This window comes from Pseudopodoces humilis, chromosome 10 (assembly GCF_049639895.1).
Source record: "Pseudopodoces humilis isolate 2021_Gansu_Grassland_sample_001 chromosome 10, ASM4963989v1, whole genome shotgun sequence".
Classification (NCBI taxonomy): domain Eukaryota; kingdom Metazoa; phylum Chordata; class Aves; order Passeriformes; family Paridae; genus Pseudopodoces; species Pseudopodoces humilis.
Window position 1 is genome coordinate 29543026 of NC_142209.1, and position 20847 is coordinate 29563872.

Consider the following 20847-nt stretch of genomic DNA (forward strand, 5'->3'; position numbering starts at 1 on the left):
AACTCTCATTCACTGTCCTGTGCAGAGGTGTGCTGGTGGAGCCTTTAGGCCGGGATGCGATGGGAATTCCCGGTGGAATGCCCGATTTTTATGGAAAAAGCGCGGGAAAGCTCCGACGGGGCCGCTCTCGAGCACTGCGGGCCGGGCCCTCACGGCGGGGAAGGGGGGGCGGGGCGGCGGACGGAATCGCAGCCTCTGATTGGTGGAGTCCCGAAGAGGGCGTGGTCACAGTGGGACCAATCCACCTCCCGCCGGCGGGGGGGTAGAGGGCTCTCCCCGCGCAAATGGTACAGCCCGAACCCGAGCCCTTTGGCCGGGCCGTTACCAGCGCCCGCGCGCGCCCATGAAGGACCCAGGGAGGGCTGTCCGCCGCGCTGCCTGATGCGGCGGCGGCCTTGCGGACCCGGCGGCGGCGTTGCGCCGCCCCCCACCCGCCGTTGGTTTGTCCGCTGGCTCCCGGCAGACGCTCCGCCGCCGCTCGGCATGGCTTTCGGCCGCCGGCCTCCTCCGGCGGCGCGTTCGGTTTTCCGGCGTTCTCGCGGGGCGGCCGCCGGCGGGGCGGGGGGGTTGCGGCGCGAGGCGGGGCGCGCGCGGGGGGGGGGGGCCCTCGTCGGCGCGCGGAAAAAAACGCGCCAAGTTCGCTGACGGTGTCCCCGCGGTCTCCATGGCAACGGCGAGCGGGAGCGGGGCCGGGATGTAGTGGTGAGTGAGGGGGAGCGGCCGCACCGCGGCCTCGGGCCCCGCCGGCCTCGGGGAACATGCGGGGGGCGCGGGGGGGCGGCCCGAGCCCGGGGCGGGGGGCGGCGGGTCCGCGCTCGGCCCCCTCGGGGAGTAAATGGCGCCTGGTGTGCGCGTGTGTGTGTGTGTGCGCGCCAGGTGTGAGCGCCCCGGCCGCGCCCCGCAGGAACCATGCCCGGCGTCCTGCCCGGCGACAGCGCCAGGGCCAGCCCCTCCAAGAAGAACAGGCTGTCGCTGAAGCTCTTTCAGAAGAAGGAGGCGAAGCGAGCGCTGGATTTCACCGAGGCGCAGGAAAATGAGCAGCAGAAGGGCGCGGAGTTCCGAGGCGCCGAGATGTGAGTGCCGCGCGGGAGAAGTTTTTGTGGCGATGTTGTGTCTGTCTCGTGCTGCTCCATCCTCCTCTCCTTTCGCTTTCGTGTTCTCGCATAAATAACGTGCTGCAGCACGCGCTAAATTAAATTAACGTGCGCTTCGATTAAATTAACATGCACTTACGTTAAATTAAACCGTTGAGGCAGCTCCATCAAACTGAACGAACTAATTACTATAACTAATTTCTGTTTTGAGAAAACAGCTTTGCCCCACCGGGGATGCTTAGTTTAGGCGCAGACTTTGGGATCACTTGCTAAAGTTAGTTTTAAAAACCGAATTAATCACTGTAACCAGCTTTTAATAACTCTTTTAGGAAAACAACTCTGCTTCTATGGCGGTGTTTAGTTGGTACAAACTTTAGGATCAGTTGAAAAAGTTGCTTTGCTTCAAGTTAATATAAATAGTTAATGTGTCACTGAACTATTTATGTAATTATTTATATAAAAACCTAATTTTCTGCAAGGTGAGCTGTAATGAATATGTGTAGGATCTTTAATTGTGGGGTTGGCTGTCACTCATTGGGGCTTTTCAGGCCCTGAGCAAATCTATCGACTCGTTTCACTGCTGGTGAGGAGATTTAAGTGGGAAAAAGAAAACTGTGGACAGTTAGAAATAGTTGGAGACTTTAAAATTTGGTTCTGTCGTGTCATTACAGTGTATTAATCACTTCTATCAGTGATTAATAATAATGATAATCAGTGTATAGCTTGTCAGTTTTATTGGTTTCTTTTTTTAGATTTTTTTCTGGTTTTATGCTTTTGCTTTGCATCCAGAAATGAAGTGATGTGACTGGAGCAGGGGACAATGTATAAATACGTTCTAGGCACATTTTTTTCTGCCTTATGAATGAACAAAGAATATACAAAAGTATTTAAATAGGAAATTTTTGATCCATTAAATCAATCTCCTGGTATTTGATGTGTTGGAACTTAGAGCACGTTTTCCTCCTGTGTGCTTTTGGGTGGGTTGCTGAGGAGTCAAGAGTGAATTCAGACACACTTTGCCACAATTTTGATCTGCATTTCTCAGTGCTGAATTCTCTGAGGAGGGGAGAGATGAAGGAGTGTTTTTTCCAAAGTGTCTCTTACCCCAATTCTCTGTTTCCCAGTGACCAGGTGGTTCCTGCAGCACAGCCCCCCTCCCTTGTCAGCTGTGAGAAAAAAGACAGCATGTTGCCTTTCGTGGGCTTGAACAACCTGGGCAATACCTGCTACCTGAACAGTGTCCTGCAGGTGAGGCCACGTCCAGGGGGGCTCCAAAAGGGAGATTTTGGTTAAGCACAAATGGGTGAAATCAGTTTATTCTGGGTGCAGTATAGAGGGCATCTTATTATAACGGGGAAATAAAGATGCTGCTGCAGGAAATGTGTGCCCTGTGGTTGTCCTGATTGGGAAATTCTTCAGTTTCCATACTCGGGGCTCCTCCCTGCTGTGAAAAATCCTGGATCTTTGTGTGCCTGGGGACATGCAGAGCTGTATGGATTATAAATGTGCATTTATGTGTGGAATAACTTCTTACTCCAGTTATTCTCGTGTTTTCAACTGTTGCTTTCAGGTATTATATTTTTGTCCTGGTTTTAAAACTGGAGTAAAACATTTATATAACATTATTTCAAAGAAGAGAGAATCTTCAAAGGATGAAGGAGAGCAAAAGACAGAAAAGGTAACAAATCCCCCCATGTTCGTTATTTGTAACCTTGCAAGCGAGGCTATCCTGAATGTGGTGAAAATTCAACTGATTTTCGTTCTTAAGAACATTTCAGCATTGTTTTCTACGCTGTTACTTCAGGTGAAGATGTATTTGAGTTGTTTTGAACTTTAGCACAAGTTTTAAAACCTAACAGAAGAAATTTGAGGAAGGTACCTGACCATGCGTCTGGCACAAAGATAATTATGATACAATACCTGGTAGAGTTCCTGATGAAAATGGGAGTTTGGGCAAGGATGGTTTGGGATTTTAAACTAATGGCTAAATGGGTTTTTATGTTTGTTTCCTACTTGAAAAAAACCAAAATACTGTCTGAAACCCACCTGCCTCCCATAGCAGATAAAAAGATCAGCCAAATACAGAAAACCAAGGGAGGGGAGGAGTGGAAAATGTTAATTTGTGACCGATGTAAGTGTTGCAAATGTTTTTAATCCTTTCACATTGTTTTTGCAGGGAAGCTGTAAAGAAGATCCCTTGGCAAGTTATGAACTCATCTGCAGTTTGCACTCCTTGATCCTTTCAGTTGAGCAGCTTCAAGCCAGTTTTCTCCTAAACCCAGAGAAATACACAGATGAATTGGCCACTCAGCCCCGAAGGCTGCTGAACACCCTCAGGTACAAATCCCCTTGAATGCTGACGGAATTTTGTTCTGATATTTCCAGGCCGTAACACTGCCCAGCTTTAGAGGCTGGTGGAAGATGGGTGGTCAATTTGGGGTGGCCTTATAGGAAGTAAGATTTTTTTTTTGTGCTTATTGTTGGTAATTTGTGTTGGAAATTTGAAAAGAAATTTGAATTTTCTAAGACTGAAATACAGAAGGGGTTTAAAACAGTGCTTAGGAACAGAAGTGTTACTGAGTTACAGAGTGGTTTGAGTTGGAAGGGACCTTAAAGCTTATCCAGTTCCACCCTCTGCCATGGGCAGGGACACTTTCCACAATTCCAGGTTGCTCCAAGCCCTGTCCAGGACATTTTCAGGGATGGGAAGGATCCCCTTGGAGCTGAGGAGCTCCACTGTTGGATGTGTGTAAATCCTTAAAGGCTGAACCTTCCCCCAGCTCTGTGACACAGAGGATTCCTCTCTGTGCCTGAAGGCGAATCCTCCATGACTTGTAAATCCCTGATTTCAGTCTCAGAGCACATTCCCCAGTTAGCAAAGGACACCTAACCCTCATGTTTTGCTCCTTTCTTTGCCCAGAGAGCTGAACCCCATGTACGAAGGGTACCTGCAGCACGATGCCCAGGAGGTCCTGCAGTGTATCCTGGGGAACATCCAGGAAACCTGCCAGCTGCTGAAAAAGGAGGAGCTGAACAAACTGCCTGTGGAAGAGCCTGCAGCTAAACTGGAGGAAAAACCCAACCAAAAGTCAGAGAGCAACGGATCCATCAGCCCCGCTGAGGAGGAGGATCCCACCCTGGGCAACCATGGCGGAGACGCGGCCAAGGAGAAGCTGCTCAAGGGAAACGGGAAAAGGAAAAGCGACGCCGAGGGCGGCAACGCCAAGAAGAAATCCAAAGTATCTAAAGAGCAAATTACAGCAGAAGAAAATCAAAGACAAACCAGGTCCAAGAGGAAAGCCACGGGAGAAAAGATGGAAAACCAAACGGATGCCATTGCCAAGTGTTCCGGGGAGAGCGAAAGCGCCAAGCCCACGCAGAAAAAGTCGCGCCTTAGGTTAAACTGGTTAAAATCTTCCTGCAAACAGCCCAGTATTCTGTCCAAATTTTACAGTCTAGGAAAGTTAACTACAAACTTGGGACCCAAAGAGCCAGGGAAAGAATATGACTGTGAGTTTGAAGAGTCAGCTGTCAAGTGCGAAAATGGTGACAGTAAAGAAGAATATCATGAACCAGCGTCTCCCGTGGAAAGCCATCATGGAAAAGGAACTGAAAAAGAACCAAAAAAGGAAGGTTGGTGCACAAGTGGATGGGCTTAAAATTAGTAGGATTAAGAAAGTACAATGCGTGGGAAGTTAGCCTTCAGACTGCACAGCCTGCAGAGCTCTAAACACAAAATTAGATTTTTCAGGAATTGAAGATTGATTTTTTAGGAAAGAGAATTTATTTTTATACGTGTTTGTAATTTTTTTTTCTTTTAGAACTTGACCTGTTTAGCTTAGATCTCGAGTCATTTCTCTTACGTTCTGTAATCATTGTACAATATGTATAAAAAAGGCAGAATATTACCAGGTTTGTATTTACCACTAATTTTTGTCATCCATAGAAAGAGCAAGTGGATTCAAGATGTAAAGGGATATTTCTGGCAGGAGCAAACAGAACCAATCCCCACTACCTATGGTTTTACAAACATAAAACCCTCTTTTTCCCTTCCAGTTCCTTAATCTTTCCATATTCCCAACCTTCCCAAGAACCAGGAAGGACTTGGGATGTATTAAAGAGCTAATCTTTAGATCTAATAGATACCAATTAGAAACACTAATGAGCCAGCAGGTCTGGATGGTTTTTTATGTCAATGAAACAAGATACATGTTGAGGGAAGTGCCTCAGTATGAATCCAGTACTTACTAATTTGGAACTTTCCACCCACCAGTTTTTCATTAAAAACTGAAGGAATGACGAGTCTTTTGAGTTCTGAATTTCTTCTACAGATTTGGCCAAAACTGACCAATAAATTTAGGAAAGAGGAGAGGACTGAGCATAAATAGGAACCAGAGAAACACAGTGTGGTGCTCCTTGAGGAGGTCAACAGTCCATTGTTGGGCCAACAGTAAGAGCAGTGATGGCAACCAAATATTCCAGAATGTGACACTGTCACACTTCCAAGTATAAAACAAGAACCCAATCTTAGAATAGAAATCAAAGTTTGAGGATGATACCATGAAAGCTGCAGGTGATTTGTTTTGCTTTTTAATTCCTATCAGATATCCCTAAAAGGCCATGGCTGTAACTGTGATTTTGCAAGGATAACTGGGTTCTGAAGGGTGTCTGGAATGAAATGCACCTTACTCAGGGATGTGCCATGTACTCTCTCCAGGTACAGAGCTGGCTGTCTTCGAGCTGGTGGAGAAACTCTTCCAGGGCCAGTTAGTGCTGAGGACGAGGTGCTTGGAGTGCGAGTGCTTCACGGAAAGGAGGGAAGATTTTCAGGACATCAGTGTCCCAGTGCAAGAAGATGAACTTGCTAAAAGTGAAGAGAGTTCTGAAAGTAAGTAATCATCTCAATAAAAGGGTTGTGAGGTGTGTTCCTGCCTCAGCCAGCCGTGGGGAAGGACACTGCTGCAGTTAGGAAGGAACGCGGCTCCTGTTTGTGCTGGCTAAAATTAGAGGCTGTTATCTCCTGTCCTGATCAACTTTAGACTTTGGAAAGATGGTGCTGATAATGCTGACAGGTCCAGATAGTATTCAGATTACTCCAGATCTTAACACACAGCATGGACTGCCTACAATCTGTCACTTAGGCACCTCTTTTCCTGCTTGTGAAGAGGTATTTCCTTTGATTTGAGTCTTCTTTTTATTTCCTGGATAAGAAATCTTGCTTTTTTTCTTCTTTTTATAAGAAATATTTACTTTGTTTTTCCTTAGAAATAAAAGAAACAAGATTGCAGCTTTTTTTCCTTAGTTACTCTAAAAAAAAGTATTTTAGATTGTTGTTACCATAATGGCTTTCATATTATGTTTGTAAATGTTAGTCATGTGGTCTCTTTCACAAATTTTATTGATCTATATGCAGATTTTTAGCTATTTTCATAAGGAAGTGGGGCAAAAACACATCTTGAAATTCAGAATTTCAAGGGAATTAATTTTAGTTGCCATGGACTTATTTTGGAGCAGCTTTTCCTACTTTTGCTCCCTATTTTGCTGAGGGATTCAAAGGAAAATGTGTGGGGTGATGTTCATGTGTGAAGTGCTGCCGACAGCGGGTGATCCCGTCAGCAGTGTGAGGGTGGCAGGGGAGGCAAAATGCAAGAAGTGAGAGGGAACTTTCTGGTTATTTTGGGGGTTTGCCTTAATAAGTGAAATTCTGACCTCATACAAGCTCTCCATTTCCAGACATGGCAACAAAATTGTGTGATCTGAAATGAGCTTTGGAAAAATCCTAATTTGGAGTAACGATATCCATTAAGTGATGTTTTCATCCCTTCCTGCAATGCTCCAGAGATTGGAACACATCACATATTTCACACATACTGAATGTTCTTTGCAGTGTTGCAGGTTTGGAGTGGTCTGAACTTGACATATTTTGTTTCGTTGCTCTTCTGGCGGGATGCGTTGGAAATGTAAATATTGGCATATCTGTGAATGCAGCAATTCTCTTTTCTAGTTTCTCCAGAGCCAAAAACAGAAATGAAGACTCTGAAATGGGCAATTTCCCAGTTTGCCTCAGTGGAGAGGATTGTGGGAGAGGACAAATATTTCTGTGAGAACTGCCACCACTACACGGAAGCCGAGCGCAGCCTTTTGTTCGATAAAATGCCCGAAGTGATCACAATTCACTTGAAGTGCTTTGCTGCCAGTGGCTTAGAGTGAGTATGCATTGCCTGTCTTACCAAACAGCAAGGGAAATCTTACCCCAAGAGCTGGAAATGCTTTGGAATTTTTCCAAAAGATTTCCAGATTGGAATGAAATCGCTGGGATGCTGCCCCCACCATGCCATAAAGGCTTTGTGTTGTTCCAGGTAGTGGCAGAAATTACCTGCAGAAAAATTGACTTTTAGGAGACTACTTAAAAAAATTTTAGCTCTACTCTTAGAACAACCTGATATTTCTTAAGACTTTATGTACTTTTAATAGCCCCTTATTTAAGGAGATATTTAAGTAAATAAACTCTTGAGTTCAGAGGCAGCTTTAAGTGCTTTACCAGAACAAGTAATGAGAACAAATCTCCATTTTATGGTCTCAGGTTGTCTCTGCCTGAATGTTGTGAGTACTAAAAAGATGAACGTGAGTGAGGGGAAAAAAAAAAAAATCAGCTGATACACACCTTAAAGAGCTAACACTCATTACCACAAAATTGACAAATTCCTTCAAAAATACTTTGGTCTCTACCTGAATGTGAACACTACAATTTTGGGGGGCAAAAGAATCAGATAAACATTTTGAAGAGCTAATACACCAAAAAAAAACAAACCAAAAAACTATTACTTTAAAAACACAGTAGTATCAGCATCATTGATATTCTATTGCTGAATAATCAGTTTGGTATTATAATCGTAGCAGTCCTTATATTTTGAAAGAATTTGTGGGAGTGTTATCTTTGTTTTTTTCAATACTTAAGAATTTAGGGATTTTCTTTGGGATGAGAGGAAACAAAGAAAAATCTGTCCCTACAGCCCTGTACAGGAATATCCAGGTTTCTGACAAAGCAGAAGGGAAATTTCCTCTGTCTCTGCAATGTCCAGGACCATAACATACAAAACTGTCTTTTCACTGATCTCCACAATATTTACTTAAATACTGATTTGTATATACTGACTTACAGCTGCACACTTAAAAATCATCACAGTTGAGTAGCAAACATGAAAATTATCTTCCATTTGCTCCTGTATTTCCTATTTTCTTGTTTCCATGAGGAAGGACCTGCAGTTAATCAACTCTCTCCTGCCTCACCCTTTTTTGTCCTGGCCAGCTTCAGGTCCTTGCTCCAAAACACTCAGACCAATTTTCAGGTCAGAGTGAATCCAATCTCTTGTAGTTTTCCTTGTGTATCCTCTCAGTCATTCCATAAATTTTCTGCCAAGGGCTACCAGTCAGAGGTTAAGGAAGTCAGAGTGGAAAACCTGACATGGAAACCCATGATGAAGCTGAAACTCTTTAGAAGTTTTTTGATTTTTGGGCTGGATGTTTTATTTTGGACAAAACCCTGTCATTGCTAAAGGCAGTGACTTCTACTGCCTTGAAACTTAAATTTTTTTAAGATCAAAATCTTCAACTTCTAGCTCCCACAACAGTTTGGGAATCTGGTCTGCTCAGTTGTGTTCTACTGAGTTCTCTGGTGACTGAGTTGTAAATAAATGAGAAATGAAGGGTACTGTAAAGTAAGTATTTGCAGTTAATACGGATTTTCTTAATCTTTTCTAGATGCTGCTTTGAAAAGTGTTTTTGTTTTAAAATAAAGCAGCCAGTGTGAAAATCTCCTTGCCTGGGGAGGAGTAATTATCTTTGGCAAGTGTGTGTGTGGGGAAAAATGCCAGGCCATGTGTGAGCAGGCTGTGAAGCTGTCTAGAAGGAATTTGTTAACTGGTAATATGTAATTGAGCAATTCCATTATAGAAATTTAACAATCTGTGAGAAAATCAGCTTTTTGTCTTGTGAAATTCAGTGCAGTGGGTATAATGTCACTAATTTATGCTCTCAAAAGATGTGGCAGCAGAAATCAGGTTTGCTGTGTTTGAAGTGCGTCAGTCAGAGCAGGCAGAGTACTTGGCATGCAATTTTTCTGTCTTCAGATTCTTATCATTAAGAAGAACAAAAAGCTAATAGGAAAAGATTTCCTCTCTTATTTCCTCCTCTCCAAATCTTTCTGATGCTGGATGTCATTGAGAAGAAAGGTAGAGCCTGCTTTTTCCTGTTTTCTGTCAATATGATTGTCCCAGTGTGCTTGAGTGGAACTGGATTTGTAATCCAGGCTATCAGCCAGCAGTTCTGTGTTTTTTGACTCTCTTCTGAATATCTCTATTTCTGGCTGCTGACAATAGGGATTTTCAGAAGATTTGTGTTATTTCTGATTCTATGCTCTGTGTTCCTTTTGGTGGAGTGAAATGTGTATGGTAAGAGAGGTCTGAAGTGAGGTTTCACTGAATTGGAGTGACTGAGGATCTGTTTGTGTCACTGTGTTTATTTCTGTGTCTCAAGGTTCATGGCTCTGAACAAGAATGAAGCAGAACCAAAATCAAATCCAGGAAAACAACAATCAGTTACTGCAGTTATGCCATGGCTGCAGTTTCCTTGGATTTAAGAGTTGTTTCTTTTCCTAGGATAAGAGCAGCGAGCTCTTTCCAACCTCAGTTTTACAGGGTTGTCTGTACTCTCCAGTATTTTTCCCTACAACACCCTCGCAGTTGAGTAAGATTGAGTCATCCCTGGAATTTATTAGGACATCACAACCTATTGTTAAATAAAGGGGTTAATTGATCTGGGCTGATGCAATGTGTAAGTCATGAAGAGCAGAATTATTCAAGGAGGCTGATGCACAATAATGAAATCCCAACACTGCCTTTCTCTTCAAACTCTGTAGAAGATCCTTATAATGAAAGGACTTTTCCCATCCTGGTAAATTTGTGTGCTGTGAACAAAATACTGAATGTTTATGGAATACTAGAGGCTTTTCCAAAGTAAATTAGCTATAGAATTGTTTGAAAAATTAGAATACCATAGGACAGCTAGTGAAGAATCCCAGGTGAACACCACTGGCACAGCTGCAGTGCTCTGAGGGGAGCTGAGGAAAATTAGTCACAATCTCTGAGTGATATTAAAGCTACTTGAAAGTAAAATAAGAGTAATGCTTTATTTAGTAAATGACTCCTTCAGGAGGAGAAAAAAACAAACCCAACCCTGCTTGGTTCAGCCTTGGCTGTTGAAGAGGTTTTTGGTTTGTTTTTGAACAGGATGGTGAGAGAGAGAATGGGGTGTTAGTGCAGAGATATGAGCAGGAGCGGTAACAATCAGCTGAACTTTTATCATCACTATTTAAAAATCATCTTTAGAAGAAGGGGATCTCTGAGATAGTTAAAATTTACAGTTTCTGAGCTGTAAGATTTAACATTACAGTCATAAAAATGCCTTTCCTAAGGGGTGCTTGGGATGCTGGTGCTGAGCCAGGGGAGCAGGGAGCGGTTCCCATCCTCCGTACTTTTTAGGAGGAAGGATATGGATGCACCTCAGGGCCACCTGAAGTGTTTTTTGGGAGGTGCTGTGGCACGAGGTGTAAGCTGTGTGTCCCTTGCCAGGTTTGACTGCTACGGGGGCCTGTCCAAGATCAACACCCCACTGCTGACGCCGCTCAGGCTGTCCCTGGAGGAGTGGAGCACCCGGCCCACCAACGACACCTACGGGCTCTTCGCCGTGGTCATGCACAGCGGCATCACCATCAGCAGCGGCCACTACACAGCCTCAGTGAAGGTCACAGACCTGCAGAGCCTGGAGCTGGACAGGGGCAACTTCCTCCCCGAGCCGGGCTACGCCGCGCTCAAGCCGGAGCCGCTGACCGAGGAGGAGGCGCGGGCCGTGGCCGAGGACTACGACGACGGCGAGGTCTCCTTCAGGCTCAACGGCGCCGCGCCGCCGGGCAAGGTGCTCAGCAAGAAGAACATGGAGGCCGTGGGACTGCTCGGGGGGCAGAAGAGCAAGGCTGACTGTGAGCTGTGTGCCAGCAAACAGCCCAACCCCGAGAAGCTCCTCAGCGTGGCTCCCGAGCCCCGCGGCGCCGAGCCCAGCGCGGAGCAGGGCGAGCCCCCGGGGCTGGGAGCCAACGGACTGGAGAACAAAGCTCTCTACGTGCTCCAGAGCCTCAAGGAGTACGAGGGGAAGTGGCTGCTCTTCGATGATTCCGAAGTGAAGGTCACAGAGGAAAAGGACTTTCTGAATTCTCTTTCTCCAACATCGTCATCTACATCGACTCCTTACCTACTGTTTTATAAGAAGATTGTAGAGTGATGCTGTACTTGGACTGTAAATATTTGGGATTTGCATACACCTCTCACTCTGATTTGCATCCAGGCTACCTGGAAAGAACGGCTGTTTGTTTTTTGAAGCTACTGATTTTTCATCTTTCTGGTCTTTTTTTTTTTTCCCCTTTGGTGTCAAGTGGCTCAACTTGAATTAACAAAACATGACATAGGACTTGACTCACACCGTAACTTTTCTGCTGGAGAATAGTGCTCTGACCTTTTAGAAATGCCAGTTTGTATAGATTCTAAACAATGCCTACAGCACCCAGTAGTGGTTTTAATGCAGCTCTAGGTCTCAGACATGCCTATTGTATTATTAGCTTTTTTTTCTTTTATTTTTTCCTTTTATTTGTTTTTCTTTTTTTCCTTTTATTTGTTTTTTTAAAATAAAAGTTATTTGTATTCATACCCTGGAGTAAATGTATATTAACTAGCAAATTTCATCAGAAGTTGTGTATTTTTGTAACTTGGGAAGTAACACTTCATATTTAGTCTTTGGGTAATGGACGTGGTTTATTCTCCTGCTCCAGTTCTTTCCTGCTCCTTGCAACTTGAAGCACGAGGAAAAAGGTCTGGGAACCTTGTCCAGAGCATCGGAGGGAACTGAATTCATGGAGGTGTTTGACTGTTCTAATTTGCATCTTGGTGCATAGGTGTTCATGAGCAAAGTGTAAATAGGTGTGATTAATACTTCAAACCAGGGGCAGAGTGTAGTGTAATTAAAATAATTTTGTACTTTGAAGAGTGAAGCCCTCAAATCTGCATCTCTGTTTGGGGGAGTTGGGAACTTAGTGGTGACCTTTTAACTGAAGTTAACTTGTACCTGGATCTCCCTGAAACCTGGGGGAAAAGGAGAGCATTTGGCTTTGATGCTTTGTTAAGAATGTACATATGAAATAAAAAAGTGATGATGCGTATCTGAGATGAGCAGATCAGCCTGTTGTGTTTGGAGAGGGGAAAGCAGAAAGGGAAAGGGCTTTGGGAGCAGTTACAAAAAGGCTGGGAAATTATCTTAAAGAAACAGAAGATTTAAAGTGCTTTCAGAATACATTCTGTGGTTTTTAGCTGGTTCTTGGACAGTATCTCTTAATTTGAAGGTACTTTTTGACTACAGTTGTGAGGTTAAGAGGCAACATTGCAAAACCAAAAACATTTGCACTACATACTAGAGATGAAAATCCCAAATTGTTTGTCAGAGATTTGAAGGTGACTTCTATAAATTGATAAAATCTTAACAAGTATGACTCAAAAAAGGGGGGACTGTTCAGTCTGTCCCAGGATGGATGGAATGACATCAAGTGTCACTGCAGGCTGTGAATATGCCCTGGACAGATTTCACCTTTTTCCACTACAAATTAATTTATTTACAGGAAAACCCCTAAAAACCTCTGCCTAGTTAATTCTGCAGTACTTATTTTTTACTATTTTTTATTAAAGTGTTGTATAAACCCGGAGGTAAGTCAGGAAAAATCTCTTCTAGTGTATTTTCCATGTTAGGTTTGACCTCTGATTGTTGTACAGGCCTTGATTTTGCAGCATAAAAAAATCTGCAATGACAAAATACACTTTCCCTTTTCCAAAGCATTGCACTATAATAATTAATAATTTCAGTGTCTAAACCAAGAAAAAGCTACATTATAAAAATATCAGTAATCTTACCTTGCAAGGGCAGCCCAGTCCCACTACAGAATGCAATTTTTTAGGCTTTGCTGAATTTCAGCCTACAAATGAAAGTTTATTTTTCCACACCTGGTGCAAGACTTTATCCTTTTCATTCAACTGCAGCATCAGGAATGTTCCAAGGAAACAAAATACCATTATTTACACCAAAACAGGATGTAAGGAAGACCCAGCTGCCTTCCATCATCCCAGTACAGCTTGGGAGGAGATTTTTTTGTGGCAGCTGAAGAGAAAACAGCCTCAGCTGGAAGATGCTGAATGAAAACCCCTCTTCTGGCACAGAGAGAGGGACTGGGGATGGATTTTTGGGATATTCACTCCAGCACCACTTGCCACCCCCTGAACTTGCTTGTAACTCCTGTCCTGGGGTAGAACTGCTGTAAATTGAAGTTTCATCCTTTCATGGCTCCTGGGATTTGGTTGCACTGTGTAAATATTTTTAATGCCTCTTCCTGTAAATCTCTTCCAAAGCCGTTCCCTCCTTCCTTAATGTTTTCCATTCTGAGATTCCCTGACTCTCGTAGCACCTCCAAGACCTTGTCAACAGCTCTGGGCTTTGCAAGAGGTCTTGGAATAGCCATAAAAACGTTTGGAGTTTTCTTTCTGCAGGAAACTCCCGTGTTCTGCCCCGTGACACAACTAATTCAGGATTATTCTGTTCCAGGGAATCCTTTAAGAGCCTGGCATACAAAACACCACCACTGTGGAGCTGTTGGGATAACAGAGCATGGGAGAAGTCTCCAATAGCCTCAAATAAGTATCAGGAAGGAAAAAAAAAGACCCTCCCCACCCTAAACCTTCAGTGCTGCTGCAGAAGGGGGGCACTTCATGTATAAATCCATTTTTTCTTCTACTTTTATGTATATATGAAGACTATGTTTATCAAATTCAGGTTCTGGGTGTATATCTGCGTTTTTATGCATATTTAGGTATTTATGGAGAGAAAATAAATGTCTTTAATCACACACCACCTCTTTCAGGGGATTTTGTTCACCACAGAGAAGAAAAATAATGACAAGATTTAGAAGTTGTGGACTCAGCTTATACTCTGACGTTTCCTCAAAGTGCTGTGTTAGACCTCAAAATACCTGCTGTCAAACACATCTTTCTTCACATAAAGCAATGCAAAGAATGCTCTGTACCCTTTTAAACTCTGATACCATTGGAGGTTCTTTTGCCCTGTGAAATTAGGCTCTAAATTAAAAAATGGACACAAAATCAGTTTAGTTCCATGGACACTGCTAATTCCAAGGGGTGAGGAGATGCTGGGATCTCCCAGCTGGTGGAGAACACACAGAAGCGAGGCTGAAACTTCACCTGATGGACTGAAGGAGGTGAAGAGGAACCCAGCTGTGCCTCCATCTGCTGCTGGCTACAGGTGGAATTTTTTTTGTTTGTTTGCAGCAAAAGAACAGGGATAATAAACAATCAGCACTTGGTTAATTAATGTTACCATGACTTACCTTGCTCTGAACCTTTTCCCCAAGGATGCTGAGCCCTGAAGTCCAATGCACAGGGAATTAAAGTGTAAACATTCACATATTTAATAGTACCATCAAAATAACCATCAGCATCATCACTACATTAAAAACTTCCAAAATGCATTTGCGTATGGTCCTAATATAAATTAAATATAGGAACTAAAAGTAAAATAAATTTAACATTAAGTAATGCTATAAATAAAGGTAAATGCGTTTAGTGTACCTTTGAGTCATAAAAATGCTTTAAAAAACAGGTAAGTTTACAGCTCATCACCAATACTCTGGATACCACTGCCATGATTTTTTTTGTTTTTTCTTTTCAAACATTGAGAAGTCTACATTTGACAATTCAGAATGATTTTTTGGCCACTGAACACTTTGATGGAGGAAGAGGTGTGTGGGATGTCCAGGATGAAGTCCAAGTTTTATTTCACAATAAAACTTCTTTGATTCCCAGCGCTGATAACAAGGCTCTTTTTCTTTTCAAAACCTTAATTTTTTAAGTGCTTTTTTTTTTTTATTTTGGTTTTTAACTCGTTTAGATTTCCATTTTGCGAAGGCTCATCCTGCTGAAGGAGTCTCTGAGGGAGAGAAAATACAATGATGAGCTCAGATTTTCCATGGTGAAATAAGAAGCCTCACCAGATGAATGACTCTGAATTGATTTCCAGTATTTCCTAGAGCTGGTTACAACAAAAATTAAGTCCACTGGCATTAAAACTCGTTGCTTTTCCACGGAATTTGGTCTGGGTTTGTATCTGGGATCATCCAGAACACTGACAGAAAGTTTAATTCCTGCGTACACACAGAAGCAGCACAAACCACCTGCACAACTGAAATCTTATTTAAATCTTTCAAACACATTCCTAAAGTGGAATTTGCCAGGAATACTTGGGAGTTGGACTTGATGATCCTGGTGGGATCCTTCCAACTCAGGATATTCCATGATTTTCAGGATATTTTATGGCATACCTGTATTAAGCTCCCTGCACAGGAAGATGAGATAATAATTACCATACCAAAAGCATTTCTAGGGCTCCTGGCTGGGTGGGGAGGGAAGCTCTGGTATTCCCACCATGCCAGCCAGGAAAATTTGCCAGGGAACAGCTGGCACACAGAGCTGGGGAGATGCTCCCAGCATCCCAAAGCTGGGCAGGGAGGGAAGGGCACCTTCCTGCAGCACTCACAGCCAGAAACCCCCTCAGTGCAGCTCCAGGAACATCCAGCCTTGCCCTGCAGCCAGGGGACTCCACAGGAGTCACAGATTCCCTGGAGGGCTCCTGCTGGGAACCATTCCTGTCCCTGTTCTGGGAGCAACAGCCTGGTTGGAAAGTGGCTGTACCCAAAATCCCCCTGCTCATCCATGACCTGCACATGGAGGTTTTGTTCACCCCATCCCTGGAATTTTCCCAGACCAGGTTGGAGCAGCCTGCTCTGGTGGAAGGTGCCCATGGCAGGGGGTGGGACTGGATGATGTTTAAGATCTTTCCAACCCAAACCCTTCTGTGATCCTGTGATTCCCACTGGGATTTTTATGTCCTGTCTCACACAAAACCCAATCTCCAGCTTCCTGGCCTTCCAGCACAGAAGACACCAACAATTTTTCCCCCCTGGAGCACCTGATCCCAGTTTCACTGGGAATAAAGTCCTGCCATGCTGAGGGTGGTTTTGCATCTAAAAAGAATGGGATACAGGATGGAAATGAATAAAAAAACCAACTGTCCTAGCTGAGGAACAAAAGGAACATTGCAAACACCACCTACCACAGCTGCTGGGAAGGGAATGTGCTCTCAGGAAGGAGAGAAGGGAAAAGGGATGGGCTCAGCCAAGAGAGCCAGGATTGAAAACAAACGGATGGCGCAGGATCCCAGAAGTTCAGACCCCTCAGTTTCACACCCTGTGCCCCGAGAGGAACCCCAAATATGCACCTGTGGCATGTGACAGGCAGCACTGCCTTGTAGAGCTGTGGGATCTTCCTGTTGATCAGGGGCTGCAGAGCCTCCTTGAGCCGGTGGTAGTTGCGCTCCAGCTCCCGCTGATATTCCTTCTGGTCCGGCCCGATCAGGCTCTTGTTCTTCCTCAAGGCATCCTCACACCTGCAAAACAAACCCTGTGAGAGCTGGGCACGCAGAAAGACCCCCTTGCTACGGGTTTGTTAATTCAATAGTACAAAAACATCCATTCTGTGCCAGGGAATATCCCTTTATCCTGTCTTCTGGTCATCACGGCTCAGCTGAACCACCTGGTGTCCAGAGGGCAAGGAGAGGGTGTCACATCTCCAGTTTCCAGAGTGACAACTCCTTTTTTATTGTCATTTACTCTCCAGTTACATTTATCCTCTCTGAAGAGAAATGGCATTTCCACAGAGCCACTTCCAGTCCCAGAGGTTTTAAAGATGGATAGAATCAGGAGTGATTAATAAATAGCAGCCTGGGATGTTCATCAGGAACTCTTCTGTTTGCAAAGATGTAATTTAAATAAAGGGTAGGAAAACAACTGTATCAGCAAAGCCATTTATCTCACAAGGGAAAACTATGCTTCCACTTGATCAATTTGCTCACAGCATTTTAATTTCAATTATTTTGGTGGTTTTGTTAATTTCTTGGTACTGTAAAAGATGCTGGACTGAGCCTGCAGTTTGCATGACTCAAGGAAAGTAGAGCAGCCAACACACTTCTCCAGGGAATTGTGCCAGCATCCCTCCACTCTGCCTGGAGAAATTCACTTCAGAAGGAAATTTCATCTCCTGGCCAGTCCAGCAGTTCCTCCTGACCTGCCACGCTGGGAGTTCTGGGCTGCTGTGATTTCTGGGACACCTCAAAACAGAGCAGGGATCAGTTCCCTCCTGATGAACAGCAAGGCCCCTGAAACCATGGAGCAGCAGCACCAACAGGGAAGGGCTGGGCAGGTGAGGAATGAGCTGCACGTGGAACCTGGGCAGGTGGAGGGACACCAGGACAACCCTGGGTCACTGCACGTGTCCCTGTCTGGGGTGGCAGCAGCCACTGCACCTGACAGGTGCCTTGGGGACCCCTTCCATACCTTTTTGTGAAGTCCTTGAAACAGAGCCGGAGTTTGTTGTGGTGTCTGAAGAGCTTTGGATCGTTGGGGATTTCAGACAAGAAAACTTGTGCAACTTCTAATGGTCCCTTTAGGAGAAGAAGGGGCACAGTGAGTTTCTGGAAACTGTCTGTCATATTCAGTCACTGGAGAAAGTTCAGCCACATAGAAAACATCCACAAAACACATTTCCTTACACAAAGCATCCTGAAGAGCTGTAGATGGGAAATCTGGTGTAAATCACCAACCTCAGTGACAACTGAGTCTCTTTTAGGCCTTGCTTTGTTTTATTTAAAACTCTGCTTTTGGAAAACAGTGTGAGAAACTGCACAGATTCTCCATTTGTTTTCCTTTATAAGGACTCCTGACAAAGTTTGCTCAACTCACAACTGAGGCAAAGTTTAAACAATGCAGATGGAAGCCAGGGAGTGTTTGCCAGCACTGCAAACTCAACCCAGCACTCAGAACTCCAGCTGATTTTTTTCCAGCTTGTGCACTGTGCTTTACTCAGGCTCCTTCAGTTTTTCCTCAGTTTTTCTCCACCACTTTCCATTTTGTCAAAAATCAACAGCAGAGCCTGGCTAACAAAGGGAAACTTTCAGGGAAGAGGAGCAGCCAGAAACAACTGCAAGTGCCAGGAAGGAGCAGTAACTGATGGAGGGATGTTTCTTCCCAGCCTCTTTCCACATTTTTAAGACTCTTACTCAAATAGCAAAATCACTGGAACAGCTGGCCTCGATCTACCAGTGACCTTAAAGACATCCCACAGACTGAACAGGGGAAAAAATTCCAAGGGAATTCAGAAACAAGGGCCAAGGCTGTGCACTCCCAGAGAGTCCAGCTGGGACAGCGATCCTCACCTGATTCACTGTGGTACCTACTGATCCCTGCAGCACCATCTGCAGCATCTTGGGGTCTGCAGGGTCTTGGTGGGTGGCAAAAGCCAATTCCTGTGTTTTCTTCTGCATGTCCTCGATGGCGACTTCGATGGGGGTCAAAATGATCTAAGCAAGAAGCCAGAACAGGATTTTTGTTATGGCTGAGCTTGGCAACCAGGCACAGACCTTCAGGAACGCCCAGGTCACAGTGGGGTGGCACCACAAAGGGGTGGGGGACACCAACAGGACTTCAGAAATGCATCTGCTTGGTTCAGTGACATCAAGAAAAAGTTTGATTTTCAGATGTGTTTCTGGGCACTCCAGAGCTGCCTGAGGTGTTTCTGAGTGGCACTCGTGTCCCTTTGGGTCACTGCAGGGTTGCAGCACTGCCAGTCCCTGAGCACTGCTCACAGTGACCACATCTGAGCCTGCCCACCCTTGGAAAATTCACAAACCTCCAATATCACAGAATCATGGAATGGTTGGGTGGGAAGGGACCTTAAAGCTCATCCCATTCCACCCCCACCAGAGGCAGGACACCTTCCCTAGACCAGGCTGCCCTAACACTCACCTTGCAGAGCTCTCCAAGGGCCCCTGCATGTACCAGGTCTGGAGGTGGTGGGGCAGATACATCCCTAAATCAGTCTGGCCTTAGTTTGGGCAGAATGGGAACAGGGGGAAGTCCCTAGGAACTCCTAAGGCAAGCTGGACCCGGAGCTGAAGGAGCCTCCTGCGCCGCCGGGCACCGTTTCCCACCCGACTGCGGCCTCACCTCCTCCTTGTGGATGACGTTGATCCTGGTTTTGATGTAGGGGAAGGCGTGGGAGGTGGTGAGGATGGTCTTGCGCTTGAACTGCTCGTGCAGGTCGCCGTGGGCGCGGCCGTCCAGCGTGAAGGGCGTGCAGTACATGAAGCGCCGCAGGTTGTAGTTCTTGTCGAAGTAGGTGATCCTGTCCTTCATCTCGTACGTGTCGAAGTAGGGCTCCACGTACGTGATCTGGATGTAGGCCTGCAGGGGCAGCAGGGAATGTGCTCCTCGCTGTCCCAGCGGGATCTGTGTCCTCCCAGCGCCACCACTGAACAAACTAGGCCTGGGTTTTGCCTTCAAAAATCCCGCTCACCACTGGTTTGTGGGCTGGGTAAAGCACAGCTCGCTGTCCTTCCCTTCTCGTGCCTTTCACATCATGGAATGATGGAATGGTTTGTGTGGGAGGGACCTTAAAGCCCATCCAGCCCACCCCTACCACAGACAGGGACACCTTCCCCTGAAACAGGTTGCTCCAGGCTGGCCTTGGACACTTCCAGGGGTTCAGGGGCAGCCACAGCTTCTCTGCGCACCCTGTACCAGGGCCTCACCACCTCACAATGAATTCCTCCCCCATACCCAATCTAAACCTTTCCTTGCAGGTCATGCCCTGCCCTGAGCCACAGTCGTTTCCTAGGCCTGATCTTGCTCTCTCTGCTGCAGTTAAAGGATGTGGCACAAAGGTGACAAAATGCTGCAGCTGCACAAGAGTCAGAGCATGGCACAGCCCCTCCTTCCCTGCAGAGCAATGCCAGCACAGCCTCTGTCCTTTCACCTCCTCCCTTCCCACCCACCACTACCAGGGTAGGGAAGGGAATGGCCAATTCTGCCACTCTTCCTGGAATTATCTTCCCAAACTCTCCTCCCAAGCAGTCACAAGATGCTCAGTATGTGGATTTTGTTGCCCATATGGTGAAATTCAGAGGAGAATTTGTCCCACTGCATTTTCACCCATTCAGGACCTGTTCTACTTCTACACCTGCACTTGTACCCTTACCTTGTTGGGATCGAGTTTACATTTGTCCACAGGGTTTGAGTCCTTGATCACTTCCAGCACATCTTCCCCAAACCGTTCTCCATAAAAACCCTACAACCAAGGAGAAAGGAACTGAAAGCAAACATCAAATGCAGCCCTGATGGGGGCTGGGGGGAAAAGGCACATTCTGGGGAGGTGAAACTCCACATGCCTTTGACAGAATGTGATCTGCTGAACCCGGGAGAATTCCAACACTCACATTCCAGGGGCAATGAGAAAAAACAAGCCCTGGAAAGCAGGAGAGCCTTCCAACAGTGCCTGGTTCTGAACGAGGCATTTGCGTTTGTTTTGTGGCTGTGCACAACTAAAACAGGTCAGTTTGGGATCGACTGGTGTTGGAAATGATAGGATGTTTTAGTTAATGGTTTTAATTAACATTTAAATTACCTATTTTAATCATAACCTATATATATATATAACAAAGATTGTGATATATATGTGTATGTATATATATATATATATAT

At 45.1% G+C, this 20847-nt stretch overlaps 2 protein-coding genes across 15 annotated transcripts in view; one reads left to right on the top strand and one right to left on the bottom strand.

The window, feature by feature from the left end:
• Positions 1 to 585: 585 nt before the first annotated feature.
• Positions 586 to 12360, top strand: USP1 (ubiquitin specific peptidase 1). Of its 2 annotated transcripts, none has more exons than XM_014250957.2 (9): positions 586 to 702; positions 877 to 1073; positions 2219 to 2342; positions 2665 to 2772; positions 3271 to 3431; positions 4015 to 4727; positions 5812 to 5982; positions 7099 to 7300; positions 10724 to 12360. In XM_014250957.2, exons 2-9 carry the CDS (start codon positions 910 to 912, stop codon positions 11427 to 11429), a joined length of 2349 nt encoding a protein of 782 aa, XP_014106432.1. In that variant the 5' UTR covers positions 586 to 702; positions 877 to 909; the 3' UTR covers positions 11430 to 12360. The 2 variants fall into 2 exon arrangements, with proteins under 2 accessions (XP_014106432.1, XP_005521275.1); XM_005521218.3 differs by having other exon boundaries at positions 589 to 702; positions 905 to 1073.
• Positions 12361 to 14643: 2283 nt separating this feature from the next.
• The window catches only part of DOCK7 (dedicator of cytokinesis 7), a 91952-nt gene continuing 85748 nt past the window's right edge, over positions 14644 to 20847 (bottom strand). For 12 of the 13 annotated variants that reach the window (XM_014250743.2, XM_014250742.2, XM_088060553.1 and 9 more), the window contains 6 exons: positions 20345 to 20434; positions 19315 to 19551; positions 18525 to 18668; positions 17647 to 17753; positions 16533 to 16700; positions 14644 to 15185 (listed from right to left, as the gene is read on the bottom strand). In XM_014250743.2, the coding sequence (XP_014106218.1) occupies positions 15143 to 15185; positions 16533 to 16700; positions 17647 to 17753; positions 18525 to 18668; positions 19315 to 19551; positions 20345 to 20434 (789 nt within the window). In that variant the 3' untranslated portion in view covers positions 14644 to 15142. Of the gene's footprint in view, positions 15186 to 16532; positions 16701 to 17646; positions 17754 to 18524; positions 18669 to 19314; positions 19552 to 20344; positions 20435 to 20847 lie in introns of those variants that run through there. The other variant, XR_015773354.1, reaches the window with a different exon arrangement.

What these genes read in the sequence shown, in the direction of transcription:
- USP1 (XM_014250957.2), top strand. Translation starts at nt 910, where the DNA reads ATGCCCGGCGTCCTGCCCGGCGACAGCGCCAGGGCCAGCCCCTCCAAG. An exon ending in AGGCTGCTGAACACCCTCAG is followed by an intron (nt 3,432 to 4,014) that starts GTACAAATCCCC and finishes TTCTTTGCCCAG; the next exon opens with AGAGCTGAACCCCATGTACG. An exon ending in AAGTGAAGAGAGTTCTGAAA is followed by an intron (nt 5,983 to 7,098) that starts GTAAGTAATCAT and finishes TCTCTTTTCTAG; the next exon opens with TTTCTCCAGAGCCAAAAACA.